Source organism: Aspergillus tubingensis (genome assembly GCF_013340325.1).
Source record: "Aspergillus tubingensis WU-2223L DNA, scaffold_3, whole genome shotgun sequence".
Classification (NCBI taxonomy): domain Eukaryota; kingdom Fungi; phylum Ascomycota; class Eurotiomycetes; order Eurotiales; family Aspergillaceae; genus Aspergillus; species Aspergillus tubingensis.
Window position 1 is genome coordinate 82,598 of NW_023336277.1, and position 14,779 is coordinate 97,376.

Below are 14,779 nucleotides of genomic sequence, written 5' to 3' on the forward strand. Positions count from 1 at the left end.
CATTATCATCTAGAAGTGCGTCCACTGACTGAGAAATTATTTGTTAGAGCCATCCAACCACCGAGCCAGTTGCCTGGCCCGACCAGCGGCGTCCTCCAGCGACACGTAACCGTCGGGGTTGCCCCTGGCAAAGTCGATCAGGGTCCGCTGGACAGAACGGGCCCTGACCGGCACCTCCAGCTGCTCCTCCGACCACGTCCACTCCACGGCCTCCACCGTGTCCGTGGCATGGTGATGAACCGAAATGGTCGCCGGGTTCTGGTAGGCATCCGCCTGCAGCGAGATGCCCGCAGGCGCCGACAATCGAATGGCTCCCGCTTCACAGTTCAGTGTCCACGAGAGCGATGGATCTCCCGGGAAAGGCTGACCTCGGGCAAAGTATGCCACTAGACTAGCCCCGCGGACTGTATAGGGAGATTCAGGCAGGGACCCTGTCGCCTGTTAGCGTACCGTGCAGCATTCATATTATCGCCGGCAAGCTTCTGGTCATACCATGCACACTTAGTAAATCCGGCACATCTGAGTCAACCTCTTCCACGAACTCCCGTGTCTGGGGATCACGAATGCGGATACGAGGCCGCTGAATCTGGGTACGCGCTTCATCGGTGCCGACAACCACATTCCCCACGACCGATTGGACATAATCAATCACTATACTCATGTCAGTGCTAGTCTGCTATAGTTACTCTGACCTCATCGGAAAGGGCTAGAGCCAGAGAAAGAGGGGGGTAAGGACGAACTATGACCAAAACCAATGACGATGGGGTTGCCGCCCACTTCCTTCTGCGAGAAATACTTCAAACCCGGGGGCATAAACTCTCGATCGAACGTGCCGCCAAAGCCACGGACCTCTGTGCTCAGCAGGCGACCCAGCTGGCCAGAGCGCAGGATCTCCTTGACTTTGAGCACAGCGGGAGCAAAGCGGCCTTGGAGGCCTACGGCCACTCGCGCCCCACTAGCACCCGCTACGGCGAGGAGGTCGTCCACATGGGCCAGCGAGCTGGCAATGGGCCACTCAATATAGACGGACTTGCCGGCGCGGACACTGGCCAGCACGGTCTCATAATGCTTGTCGACGCGCGTATTGCAGATGACGAGGTCGATGGCGGGATCGGCAGCCAGATCATCTGGGTTGCCATAAGGTTTGACGGTGGTCGGGTCCAGCTGGTAGGTCCGGATGGCGGATTCTGCAGCGGCCACACTGCTGTTGCAGAGAGCTGTGATCTGGTATAGCTCCCGACCTGCAGTACTCTGAAGTGCCGGCAGGTGGGCATCGGCCGCCCAGGAGGTGATGGCGGAGGATGACAAGCCGATCAGAGCAGTGCGAAGGGGGGTAGTGGACATATTGGCAGGAGAATGGAATTGCAGATGGATCTGTGTGGTTTCAAGACAACCATGAGTGTCTCTTCCCCCTGTCGGTGATGCATGATGCATAATATATAGTTAGGGACATTGTATGGGTTTATAATATATCGTGGTGTTTTACAAATGCGGAGAGGGAGATTGATTAGAAATCAACAATGGCGCAATCCTTTTGAGCACATGCAAGATAAGAATTAGGGTGGTAAGTGTCGCCGTCACAAGAGTACTAGTATCACATAATCCAAGTTCAGTGCAATTATTCTGTCAGGCGTACATGACCCATTCGGGAAGTAGTAAATACAGAAGAGGGCGGAGAGGCGGCAAGGGGGGTGGTGGATGGGGTTGGCCGTTTCCGCTGCAGCGGATCGGTTGGTTTTGTTGACGGCGGGCTTGAGCGGAGGTCACACTCCGCCCCGGTCATTACTTTATTATTATTAAGTTCCTGCTGTCCTCCCCGATCGGGTCGATCGCACTCTGAAGTCCCTTTTTTAAGTTAAACTTGCACGAGGGGAGGGTTCCACCCTGCGACTTGCATATCCGATCGAACAGAATTCGATCGGAGAGGGAAGAGAGGCAGATCGATGGTTGATCTGGGAAGCTTGTCGGGATTCCGATCGGCGGGTCCGCGCCTAACAGCCTACTTACTTTACGCCTGGCGCGTCATATCAGTGCTCTATGCAGAGTATAGTATAGTTAGTGCAGAGAATAAATCGTGATGACAGCATCTTTGCTGCCTTAGGATGCAGGGTTGGGGCTCGGGATGATTGAGATTCCAATCGGCTGTCCCAATTTATCGGGTGCCTGAATTACCCGTGACCAGGTGTTGCCTCAGGCTGATCGGCTGGAAGCCCGAGACGTCAGGCGGCAGATGAGTCAGCCGTGGCCCAACGGCGTCCATGCTGAAAGGGGACTAGCGGGAGGTCGACAGAGGTCTGGCCCAGCGGGGAGAGCGGGGCGGGCCGCCAATGAGCAGGCAGGCGGACGGCGCAAAAAGCCGGTTTTGGCGGGTGGGAGATTCTCAGCGGCGGGTTCAGACGCCAGCCAGTCACACGTCGCTTAGTCGTTCCTGCTCCAACTGGATGTCGTCGTAGCAGTAAGTATCTAACAGTACTAACTACTAACTAGCAGTAATGAAGTCGGCTTGCTATCTCCGAGTTCCCTTTCTTTGTGTCCCTCTCTCTCTCTCTCTCCATCTTCTTTTTCCTCTTTCCCTTTTTCCCTTCTTCCTTCTTCTATACTATCCCACCTCCCCCCCCGTCCCCCTACCCCCCTCTACTATTCCTCGCCCTGCCGCTAATTCCCCACATTCCTTCGTTTGGCCACCATCTTTCTTTTTTTCTCCTTCTTCCTTCGTTTTCTTTTTCCGGCTGTGGCGCCTTGTTTTTCTTCCCCCCTTCACCTTCATCTTCCTCCTGTTCCTTCTCGGTTTCCCTCCGTCTTCCTCCCCTTCTTCCATCTTACGATATGCCAGCAGCGTCCCGTGAGTGATGGCGGCCTCCTTCCAGCACCCTGAGGCTGAGCGGGAGAGAATTCGAGACTTGTCCCGGTAAGTTAAATAATCATGGATCTCTCCGCCTTTTCCCCGAGAGGTTTAGAGCAGATCAGGATCAGCTCTGATCTGATCTGATCTGATCTGATCTAATCCTCCCTGCAATGTCGATCATAACCACCCTTTTCTCCAATTCAACTGCGACATTATTACACAGTCTGACCGTCGTCGCGCTAGGTACTATTGCACCGTCGATCGTCCCGCCCTCCGTCTGGAAGCGGCCGCAGAGGAGACTCACTCTGCCGCCCATGGAGATAATTCCTCCACTCCCGACGTCCGGCTGTCGTCCGATATCACTCTCACGGCGCTGGCTCAGCTGGCTGTCTTTCGCTTTGCCTGCAACCGCGCCTTTATCTCCATCATCGACGGCTCCAATCAATATCTGATCGCCGAAGCCACCAAATCCATCTCCTTGCGCGATAAGGATCAGCATGACCCCAATGATGGCATCTACTTGGGGGTTCGCACCCTCGACCTGATCTGGGGGGTCTGTCCGCATTCCATTGCCCTGTTCACCGGTCAGGATCCCTCCAAGGTCGTCGACTCCATCAACGTGACCGCCAATACCTCCCGTTACGTCGTCCGAGACTTTACCCAGGAGGAGTTCTTCAAGGATCGTCCCTATGTCACCGGATGGCCCTATTTCCGCTTCTACGCCGAGGTCCCGCTGTACAGTCCCGCCGGTCATGTTCTCGGCTCCTTTTGCGTCATCGACGACAAGCCTCGCTCCGTCTTTGGGGATCGGGAGATCGCCTCCCTGCGTGAGGTGGCCGATGCCGTCACCCAGCACCTCGAACACGTTCGCATCTCCCATTCGCATCGCCGTGCCGAGAGCCTGGTCAAGGGTCTGACCAGCTTCGTGAAAGACCATCCCGCCTTCGACCCGACCGATGTGCCTGGCCCTAGCCATGGGCCGACTACGCTGGTGCCGAGCACCGAGCCGGCACCCCCGCAGCCTCTGTCGTTAACTGACGACCCGCTGCGAGAGCCTCCCACGCAGCTCCAGTCTGCATCCTCCGAAATGACGGGCGAGTTAGCCTCTTTATTCTCCGCCGTCACTTGCTCCGAGATCACCGCCACCTCGACCTCCGTCAACGTACCAGGTCCACGCCCCGTCCCGGTCGCGGTCCCAGATGAGGTTCTTCCGCCCGACGGATCGGAGACGCACGATTCCAGCGTCGTGGTGTCCGACCACACCGAATATCCGGTTGTCTCCGTCATCGAACGCGAGGCCCGCTCCGAAAGCTTATTTCGCATCTTCACCCGCGCCAGCCTCACCCTGCGCGACTCGATGGATCTGGACGGTGTGGTGTTCTTGGATGCCTGTCGGTGTAACGCCGGAGTGTGAGTACCGTGTCCAACCCAAGGGTCGCAGAGGCGTATTAACGAAACAAGCAGTGTTCGCCCCGGCCAGCCCGGGTCCTGGGAGCCTCTCCCCACCACCGCCAATCCCGAGTTCCTCGCCGATCCCTACCCCAGTCCGGTCGACTTGCCCGGCGTGGGCTCCCTTTCCAACATATCAGAGAAGCCGTGTGAGGTGCTAGGAAGTGCCCAACAAGATGAGGTTAGCGCCAATCAATTCATCACGGAGGCTCTTCTCAACCAGATGATTGCCGCCTTCCCTCATGGCCAGTTCTTCAATTTGCACGACTGGATTGACGAGGAAGGTGGCCAATCTCTGTCGCCCTCGCTAGAGGAGCGGTCGGAAGGAGATCATACCATGTCCAACATCTGCCGACGACTGCGCCAGCATCTCCCCGATGCCTACTGTGTGCTCTTCTACCCATTGTGGGACTGGAACCAATCACGCTGGCTGGCCGGTACCCTGGTCTGGACACAGGCCAGCAATCGCGCGCTGGGCGTGGACGAGCTGCATTACTTCAAGGTTTTTGGGGACTCCATCATCTCCGAGGTGGCCCGCGTGGATTGGGCCAGCACCCAGCAGTCCAAGTCAGATTTCATCTCCTCCGTCAGCCACGAGCTCCGGTCGCCACTGCATGGTATCTTGGCCAGCGCAGAACTGCTGCAGACGACCCCGCTGCATTCCAGTCAGGCTCACTGGATGAATATGGTCAAGAGCTGTGGGTTGACGCTGCTGGACACCCTGAACCACCTGTAAGTGTCTTGCCCGTTGACCGTTACCACACCACATCCTGCTAACTGCCAAACAGCCTGGATTTCGCCAAGATCAACAACTTGACGACGACGGAGGAGACCAGCCCCGACCAGTCCAAACCCAGCGTGACGAACCTTCTAACCGTGTTTGATCTCGACGACCTTATCGAAGAGGTCACCGATGTTCAGTATACGGGCCAGCGATTGGCCCAAGCAGTGGCTCCCCTGACAGGGCGCCCAGCGCAGCCGATCTCTACACGGCCGGATGGGGAACTCACTGTCGTGGTGCGTGTACAGGAGCGGAGCACGTGGAAGATACAGTCGGTCGCTGGTGCCTGGCGACGCATCGTCATGAACCTGCTGGGCAATTCGCTGAAATGGACCAAAGCCGGTTTTGTCGAGGTTTCGCTCTCCAAGGCCCGCCGCGAGTCCAACCCACACACAGTCTTGGCGCATCTGTCGGTCACTGACACAGGTTCGGGTATTAGTCCAGACTTCCTCCGGCACAAGCTCTTCTCTCCTTTTACGCAGGAAGACGCCTTGTCGGAGGGTCTCGGGCTGGGATTCAGCATTGTGCGCCAGCTGGTTGCCTCATTAGAAGGCCACATCGACGTACGCAGCGAGGTCGGCGTGGGCACTCAGGTCGATATCTACATTCCCGTGCATCCTAGTGCCGCTCAGGCGTCCCGTCGCGGCAGCCCGGACGAACTCGCCACGCCGCTGCCGCCTATGGCAGCCTGCCTGATTGGATTTGACGGTTATCCCAATCCGCGGGAGATCCCCACGGGCATCCTGCCAGCCGAAGCCAAACGCAAGCTGGCCATTCGGAGCTCGCTGACGTCGGTGCTCGTTCAGCAACCGGGCTGGACGCTGGCACTGGCCGAATCCTTGGACCGCGCGCAGGGCGACGTGGCTGTGGTTGAGCAGGGTGATCTGCACCCGACGCCAGACAAACCATCTCCCCTTGACGTGATGGTGCAGCGCGGTTTCAAATACTTCATTGTACTGGATAGCAACAAGCCGTTGCCGCAAATCGAGGCGCTGGCTCCAAATGTTGTTCGGGTATCTCAGCCGTAGGTCGACCTTATAACACCCTTTCGTGATCTGTCCAGACTAACAGTAGGATAGATTCGGACCCCAGAAATTTGACGACGCCATCCGGCGGGTGCAGACCCTGGCCCGTGAAGCTGCGCTCAATCGCCCGCCTTCACGGCCGGCACCGATGCCACTGCAACCCTCCCTGTCCGCATCACCCGGTCTGACGCCACCAAGTGCCCCAGATTCGGCCATTGATTTCGCCTCTCCCTGTACGCCCCTGGAGCCCGCACATTCTCATCCGCCCAGTAAGGCTCCCAAGGACATACATGTTCTCATCGTAGATGACAACGACATCAATCTAAAGGTTTGTCGAGAATCCTGCCAAAAGTTCCCTGCATGACATGACTAATTTTGGTCCATAGATTCTGGCGACGTTCATTCGAAAGATTGGTTGCAGCTACGATACTGCCTCCAACGGACTACTTGCCCTGAACACGTACAAGGAAGCCACGCGGCGCCACGATCTCATCTTGATGGGTAAGACACCTCTCCCTGTTCTCAGCACCCGGAGTACAACTGACCGTATTGAACAGACATTTCCATGCCCGTGATGGACGGCATCGTCGCGACGGACCACATCCGACGATACGAAAAGAAGAACGGCCTCATCCCCTCGCGTATCATCGCCGTGACGGGCTTGGGGTCGGCAGACCGCCAGCAACAAGCGCTGTCGGCGGGGGTGGATGAGTATTTGGTTAAGCCCGTGTCCCTGCGCGGGCTGAAGAAAGTGATGCGGATTTCATGATGACGACTCTTGCACGATACCTCTTCTCCTCATGGTTTTGTACAAAAGCATACCTCCTGCGGGGGCCTTGGGGTACCCCTTAGTGTGTGATATATTCTTCCAGTAGACAAATGTATATACGAAGATTTTGCCTGGATGGCTGGGATGCATGATGCATGATGCATGATGCAGTCGATGATGCGTCAATAGATCTGAAATTCTGGCCTCCGTTTGCTGTGGGTGTGAGTCCCCAGGTTGCTTTAGGTTCGTAATTAGCCAGCGCGTAGCTGGTTTTCGGGGCGGAATCCCGCATAGCCCGGGAATATGATTACCCGATCCAAAACCATCACTGCTGTATGCCACTCAAATTCATTGTAAGCACTGCACCGATGCAGATAGAAGTAGTAGCAAAGTACCGTGTTAATCATATTCATGTGAAAACCAGTTGCTGCTGAGCGTGGTGTTAATCTATACTAGTTGCCAGACGAGCATGCAAAGAGGGCTGAAATAGCGCAACTGTCCCACACTAGATTACTAGTTGTTATATATTTTTCCAATGCTAACAGTCGGTACTAGCAGCAATAATGATCACAACCACAACTGCAAACATTGAACTCTGGACCATTGAACAGTTCAGCAGTGTCTCTGTATAGTACTATTTATATTAATTTATCAGACTACTTGTATATAATTCAGGGCTATAATAAACGACCAAGTTTATCGAAGACATTGTTGGTCTTGCTGCCAAGTTGAATCTGCCCACATGATGCCAAGAGATATTGCTGGTAAGAAGTGCAGTATTTTTGTTCCCCCAACATGAGAATTCAGCGGTCGGAAATACCATATTATTCAAACAGAGTATGCTAGTGTTATTACGGAAAAAGAGATAGTAGCGGTCCACTTGCCAGCCATTAAAAATTGTCTATTATATAGTCGCTCCGCTTGGACCATAATCGAAATGGTGTACTATACATAAACTATCACACTGCTCTTACAGCTCCATAATGAGATACTTACTTTCTACGTCCTCCACGGTCCTGCTCTACGTTAGAATACCTTCAGGTCGAGACCAAAAGTGTACACAAACTTTTGGCCGGCATCAGTGGCGCGACAGGCTGATCAAGACATGCCGCGAACGTGCAGCAGGCAGATCTCTTAATAGTATCCGACGCATTTGACAGTCGAGAGCAAACTCCAGTCCAGTGCTCCTGCACATGTAAGAATCAAAGAGAGAGCTCCGTTCAAGTAGACCTTGAATCGTATCTTCACCCAGGGCGAGATCACTGGGGGCCAATTCTGGATGGCTTAATGGCCTGCATGTGTTTGGCCTGGGTATAGCCATCTGGTTTGGAAGTTCGGCGGAGGTGAAGGTCGGCCTCCGCTCTTGTTGAAGAGTCGAGAATTCGAAGAAAAGCTCTATCCGACCGTCAGGTGTCTAAAAACCACCCGCCCACTGGCAGATGGTGCTTGTATGCTTATGATACCTGGAAGATGGTATTTGCGACGGTCAAGAACCCCCCTCAACGTATACAGACCGATCCGCGGGCAGGACAGCATCCCGCAACATGGCCTGGTATAAGGGGTCCAGCCCCCAATCACCTGACCAGTCCGCCATGCGCCGTCCGTTCTTGAAGTGTTCCGCCAAATGATCTGCGCGTGCTGCCCATGTTGGCAGGATTAGCTGGCAAAATCCACAGCGGCTTTGCACATCATTCGTCACAACGCGACAAGCCTCCACACGTAAGGCAGGGACCGTGGTACAGTGATGAAACTTGCGAAAGTGCTGGATCAAATGGTCTTTACGCCGAAAGGAACGTTCTGATAGCGGGCGATCCGCACACACGTCGAACTCATGGGTCGAGAAATGAGATTCGGTCAGTGGAGAGGCTCCGCAGAAATCGCATTGTAATACCTCGGAGCCAGCCAGATCCAGAACGCCCGATCCCACGCTACAGATCCAGGATTCCAACGACAGGTGTACACTCTTTTCGTGACGGACCCAATCATGCTTTTTCCTGAACGCATCCACACAGAAGGTACACTGAAATGGGCTACCCGCGGCCGACTGTCGCCTGGGCCGTCTGCGACGGGAATGGGATCGCGGCCGCCCATCCGACAGGGGGAACGGCAGAAAGCTCTCCGACTGATGACTCCAGGCGGATGAGAAGCTCCCGGACGACGCCTGCGACGGTTCACTGCCGATACTCGAAATAGAGGATGCGAAGTGGTGAGAACTGGGGCTCGCGCCGCCAGGTGTGCTGGGATTATCCCAGGCGGCATCAGTGCCGGCGGCGGCAATAGCTTGCTGAATAGCCGACTCTGATACGGGTTCTTGGTCCGGTGGTGATCGCTGCCAGCGTTCCATTGGAGTCAGGGCCGCCGATCGGGAACTGGGCATTGGGGAGCCGCTGCGGAAGATCTGACTCGGTCGGGAGGTGCGGTGAACCATACGATGGCGCCGTCTGGCATTGGCAAACCAGGTGGAGATCTGCTTCTCGGTGAGGCCGGTCTGCTGGGCAAATGCTGCCTTCTGTTCGTCTGTGGGATACGGAGCATGCTGGTTCCGATAAAGCCAATCCCGCAATACTTTGGCACCTTTTCGGGAAAACCGTGGCCTGTGTTGTCCGTCTTCTTCCTTTCTTTCCTGGTCATGCGACGATTGCGCCTCGCCATTCTGTAAATCCGAAACCGGTAATGCGCGTGAGGCAGAATTCAGTTCCTCCTCGGTCCACTCGGTGACGCCATGCATATGATTGAACACGGGAAAGACGGTTTCGAAGCCGGCAGGGTGGCGCTTCACGCCGCGGGCGAGGCTGCATTCGCGGAAGAGGGCGACGCAACTGGAACAGGATGTCACGGGGTTCGGATTGGCCGGGGTGGTGCGAATGATGAGGCACTGCAGTCGGTGCTGTTGACAGTACATGCAGGGGATAGGGGGACGATATGCGCCAGCGAGCCACTGAGAGACATTGACAAAGTCATCGGGCGGGGGAATAACCGTTGCGTCGTCAGTGGAATCCGGCTGCGTGGACCAAAGGTTTCCGCTGGGGAGCATTTCCAGTGAGCCCCAGTCATCTTGCCACTGAGGAGTCATAGATGAGAGAGCCTCCGCGTCCACCACTCCCGGGAGGGCATCTGGGTGGGCGGAGGGCAGCCATTGCGCCCAGTGGTCGTCGTCGGTGGATGGCGGGGGAGCGTCGGAGGAATTGGCCATAACGTGGGGAGGGAGGTAAGCTGGGGACAAGCCACCTGAAAAAAAATCTAAGAAGAGTGGACTATGGAGCATGCCATAGTGAAGGCATAGAAGGCAGTCCACAAGACAAGAGAGGAGGGAAGTTACACATAAAACGGAAGAGGAGAAGATGGAGGAGCTGGAGAAGAAGGGAAAAGCTACTTCTGGGATGGCGGGGACAGGGAAGAGGGTAGCTTCACACCTCACCGCCTGCTTGATTCAGTTGGGATTCGGCGAATTCAGCCAGTGATTGGCCTGAGGATCTAACTGGTTACTAATCCCCACCAACTTCGCCGATTAGTAAGTCGATCATATCATCAACAACAATGGCTCGAGGGGTTTCAGGTGTCTTCTTTTACTCTCTATATCATCTCCCCCAGATGTACATGATGACTGACCCTATTGTGTCTATCTATTTACAAAATTGCTGGATAAACTGCCCCAGAATCTCCCGCAGCTCCCGCATACTGTCCACCTCCACCCATTCTTCGCGCGAGTGCAAGCCTGCCCCCGATGGGCCAAACACCACGCTTGGGGTCCCTGCTTCAGTGAGCAATGCGGCATCACACCAGAACGGAGCACTTTGGACTCGGGGAGGTTGTCCGACAACCTCGGTGCCCAGCTGGACCAATTGCTGCACCACGGGATGATCCTTAGGAACATGCTGGCTGGGGCGCCAAAGCGTGATGCGCGGCTCTCGATACTGGAAGTCGGGATGCTCGTCACTTAGTCGCTTTAGGATGGAACTCAGCTCAGCCAGGATCATCTCATTGGTCTGCACCGGCACAGTGCGGTATTCCAGAGTCAGTGTGCAGCTGGCAGGGTACGAGGAGACTTCTTCTCCGCCCTGGATGACTCCACAGTGCAGTGACCCCGGTCCTAGCACCGGGTCAATGGGCAGTTGCGTCTGATACTCACGCAATGCCTGGAGCAGGTGCCCCATGTTCAAGATGGCGTCCACCCCATCGGCTGGCTGGGACCCGTGGGCCGCTCGGCCCAAAATCTCCACTTCTACCCACACAAAGCCCTTGTGCGCGTGCGCGATGGCCATGTTAGTCGGCTCGAGGACGATCCCCGCATCAGCCCGCCAGCCTGCCGCAATCACGTCCTGGGTGCCCTGCGACGCATCTTCCTCGTCTGCTACCGCTGCGACCATCACATCTCCAGCCAGTCGTTGCTCTCGGGCCACGAGAAGGGCTGAGAGCCCGGCCGCCAGACCTCCCTTCATATCCAACGTGCCGCGACCAAACACGGCCTCCTTTCCATCTTTCACCCCCAGATGGCCTGTGAGCGCATCGCCATCATAGGTGGTCAGACTGACTGTATCGACATGTCCGTTCAACATGACGGACGCTCCTCCGCCGGAGCCGCGGATGATGCCCACCACCGAAGGTCGTCCGGGCGCCGTCTCGATGCGATGGTGCTCGATGGCACGATGGGCGAACCAGGCACAGAGGTAGTTGGTGATGGCCGATTCTCCAGCGCCCTGTGTCTTGGACAACGTGGGATTGGAGGAGTTGATCCGCGTGAGCACCTGTGTCAGTGCCACCGGATCATCCACGGAGACATCCATTGGGACCTCGTAGGGACGAGAGCCCTCCGTGCTGAGGAGCAGGATGACGGAATCTGGGGAAAAGAAAGTCGAGGTCGGTGAAGCCTCCGCCTTCAGCCGGCGGATGGCAGCCAGGGAAGCAGCACCACAAGGACCGGAGTCGATGGATTGGGCAGCCAGGTCTTGCACGGCACAGTGGCTCTCCCAGTCCGAAATGGTGAGACTAACGTCGACTAGCTGCCGCAGCAGGGGCCAGGCGGCGGACGATACCGTGCCGCAGTTCATGCCGGCCATGATGCTGGGACTAGTGATGACGGAGCTTGGATGGCCTTGTTGCAAGCTGTGCGTCAGGCTAGGCGCTGTATCCGGCTCCACGGCCACGACGGTGGCGGGCGTATCGCGCGACTTATAGTATGTGGCGACAGCTTCCGCGAAGGAGCCCACGCCCACCGGGGCCACGACGAGGCTGTTCTGCAGGCCCAGGGCGTGCAGCTGGGCGTCGGCTTCCTGGAGCAAGGTGGCATAGCCCTCCACCACCCAGGCCGGGATCTCTTCGTAGCCTTCTAGTGCCGTATCCTGCACCAGGATGCCCTGGGACATTTGGTTGGCGGCCTTGGCAGCGGTCTCGACGGCGTGGTCATAGTCCCCGTCCACCACTTTGACTTCGGCTCCCTCGGAGCGGATCTTTTCCCGAGTGTAGGCGTGCATCGTGCACGGGACGTAGATGTGACATTGGAGCGACATCTGCCGGGCGACGCGAGCCACAGCACGGCCATGGTTGCCCTCGGTGGCCGCGAGCAGGGTAATCGGCGCGGACTGTGCGCGCACCCGCTCGATCAAGGTGTCAAGTGGTGTACCCTCTGGTAACTGTACAAACGAGCGGATGGCCTGGTAGATGGCCCAGGAGGCCCCCAGGACTTTAAAAGAGGGCAAACCGAAGCGGTTGCTCTCCTGCTTGAGGTAGACAGCACGCACTCCTAGTTCCTCAGCCACAGCGGGCAGCGGCACCAGCGGGCTCGGCGCATAGCCGGGGAATTGTTGGTGGAAGGCCAACGCCCCCGGGGAGGCCGCCGAGGTGGTCGTGGACGAGCTGGGATTCACGTAGATCGGCCTGCGGAAAGTGGACATTATGATGGGATTTCTTTCTGAATTATCATCTATCCGACTGTCCGGATGGTGCGCTTCCATATATAACGGGCGGGGAAAAGGCCTTCATTCCCGGTTGCCGAGAAGGGATGCGCCCTCTCGCGACAAACCCTCATTTTACTTGTCCCCAGAAGGCGCAGAGGCAAACCCGGAAACGGAATTCCTCCCTCGTTTCGAAAGCAATGTATTTCGTACTGGGTATAAGACTCGACCTGTACCAGCAAACTGGTAGAGTCCAGTAACTACTACAGCTGCGCCTCTACGCTCCGAAGATGTTTGGCCGTACACTTACCCGCCAGTTGTCGCGCCCGGCCTGGCGCCGTTGGCTGTCCACCGCGTCGGGTTCAGGCCTTCGCATCAACTCGGATCGCCTCATGGAGACTCTCCATCAAACATGTGAATGGGGAGCTGCCCATCGCTACGGCGAGTAAGTGATGCGCCCGTTGGAAACTCCCCCAGTCTCTGTTGAGATGGAATATACAAGCTGACCACTGAATGGCAGAGGTTCGACAGAGACCGGTATGGCTCGACTATGCCTGACTGACGAGGATGCCAAAGTGCGCCATTGGCTGCGGGAAGAAGTTGAGAAGCTGGACTGTACAGTGACGGTCGACCAGATGGGCAACATGTTTGCCAGACAGCGAGGGTCCCTGGGCTCTCCCGCGCCTATGACGGCCATGGGCAGCCATCTCGACACTCAGCCCCGAGGTGGTCGCTATGACGGGATTCTGGGTGTTCTCGCAGCCCTGGAGGTATTGCGCACCATGAAGGAGAATGGATTCCGAACCAACTTTGACATCGGATTGGTTAACTGGACCAAGTACGTCTTAACTCCTGCATACTCATTGATGTTACACCATCATTCTAACCGCTGGCACACAGTGAGGAAGGAGCTCGGTTCCCCAAGTCCATGTGCTCCTCCGGTGTCTGGGCTGGAGAAATCCCCCTAGAAAAAGCCTGGGGACTGACAGACATCTTCAACCCGGCCGTGACCCTGCGCTCAGAGTTGGAGCGCCACGGCTTCCTCGGTTCGGTGGCCTGCTCCCATGACTCAGCTACTGGATACCCTCTGGGAGCTCATTTCGAGCTCCACATCGAACAGGGACCTATACTCGAGGAGGCGGGCAAGTCTGTGGGTGTCGTACGTGGAGCGCAGGGATACCGGTGGTTCACCATTACGGTGGGTGGTCGTGATGCCCATACCGGCACGACCCCCCTGGCAGCACGCCGGGATCCCGTTCTTGCTGCATCAAAGATGATCGTGGCCTCCAACGCCATTGCCAAGCGACATGGCGCACTCGCCTCCACGGGAGTGATGAAGCTGCCGCGCAGTTCCTCCACCAACACGGTTGCCTCCGAAGTGACCTTCACCCTGGACATCCGCCATCCCCAGGACGCTGTGGTGCACGCGGTGCAGGACGAATGTCTGCAGGCGTTTGCTGAGATTGCGCAGGAGGACGGCAAGGGCGTCTCGCTGGACTGGACGTTGGACACGGATTCTGCGGCTGTCAAATTCGACGAGCACTGCATCATCGCTATCCAGGATGCAGCCACGCAGCTGGTCGGAAAGGACCAGTGGATGCAACTGACTAGCGGAGCCGGTCATGATAGTGTTTATACTAGTCGGCATTGTCCCACGGCGATGATCTTTGTGCCATGCAAGGAGGGTGTCAGCCATCATCCTGAGGAGTATTGTAGCCCGGCTCATTGGTAAGTGTGCGTCGTTGTCGTGGTTAATATTGTTGCTGACTCTTATATGTAGTGCTCTCGGTACTCAAACACTGCTGGAGGCTGTGGTCAACTATGATCGCATGAGAGGGGATCTTTCCAAGGCCTAGAATGATGGCTAACACAGTCACACTTTTGCTACCTTGTGGCGTACCCTTTAGTATATATTTCCGAATCCTTCTCGGCTGTTTTAGATTATAGACATCTTATTCAAATTCTTTAGTTTATATGTAATAATAGTATCACAACCAATACTATGTACAACCCCTCAAT

At 56.4% G+C, this 14,779-nt stretch overlaps 5 protein-coding genes across 5 annotated transcripts; 2 read left to right on the forward strand and 3 right to left on the reverse strand.

The window, feature by feature from the left end:
• Positions 1–36: 36 nt before the first annotated feature.
• On the reverse strand, positions 37–1,344 carry AtWU_01238 (Gfo/Idh/MocA family protein; the record flags this gene model as incomplete). Its single annotated transcript, XM_035496352.1, has 3 exons — positions 37–431; positions 493–651; positions 741–1,344. 3 exons carry the CDS (start codon positions 1,342–1,344, stop codon positions 37–39), a joined length of 1,158 nt encoding a protein of 385 aa, XP_035352245.1.
• Positions 1,345–2,849: 1,505 nt separating this feature from the next.
• Positions 2,850–6,869, forward strand: AtWU_01239 (sensor histidine kinase; the record flags this gene model as incomplete). Its single annotated transcript, XM_035496353.1, has 7 exons — positions 2,850–2,908; positions 3,089–4,255; positions 4,310–5,026; positions 5,083–6,099; positions 6,155–6,428; positions 6,487–6,601; positions 6,658–6,869. The coding sequence occupies 7 exons, from the start codon at positions 2,850–2,852 to the stop codon at positions 6,867–6,869; spliced, it is 3,561 nt and encodes a 1,186-aa protein (XP_035352246.1).
• A 1,486-nt stretch (positions 6,870–8,355) lies between these two features.
• AtWU_01240 (homeobox domain-containing protein) lies at positions 8,356–10,062 on the reverse strand (the record flags this gene model as incomplete). The annotated part of the gene is made up of 1 exon (XM_035496354.1): positions 8,356–10,062. One exon carries the CDS (start codon positions 10,060–10,062, stop codon positions 8,356–8,358), a length of 1,707 nt encoding a protein of 568 aa, XP_035352247.1.
• A 430-nt stretch (positions 10,063–10,492) lies between these two features.
• Positions 10,493–12,760, reverse strand: AtWU_01241 (acetylornithine deacetylase; the record flags this gene model as incomplete). The annotated part of the gene is made up of 1 exon (XM_035496355.1): positions 10,493–12,760. The coding sequence occupies one exon, from the start codon at positions 12,758–12,760 to the stop codon at positions 10,493–10,495; it is 2,268 nt and encodes a 755-aa protein (XP_035352248.1).
• A 290-nt stretch (positions 12,761–13,050) lies between these two features.
• AtWU_01242 (M20 family metallo-hydrolase) lies at positions 13,051–14,616 on the forward strand (the record flags this gene model as incomplete). The annotated part of the gene is made up of 4 exons (XM_035496356.1): positions 13,051–13,205; positions 13,281–13,598; positions 13,661–14,488; positions 14,541–14,616. 4 exons carry the CDS (start codon positions 13,051–13,053, stop codon positions 14,614–14,616), a joined length of 1,377 nt encoding a protein of 458 aa, XP_035352249.1.
• Between the last annotated feature and the right edge of the window lie 163 nt (positions 14,617–14,779).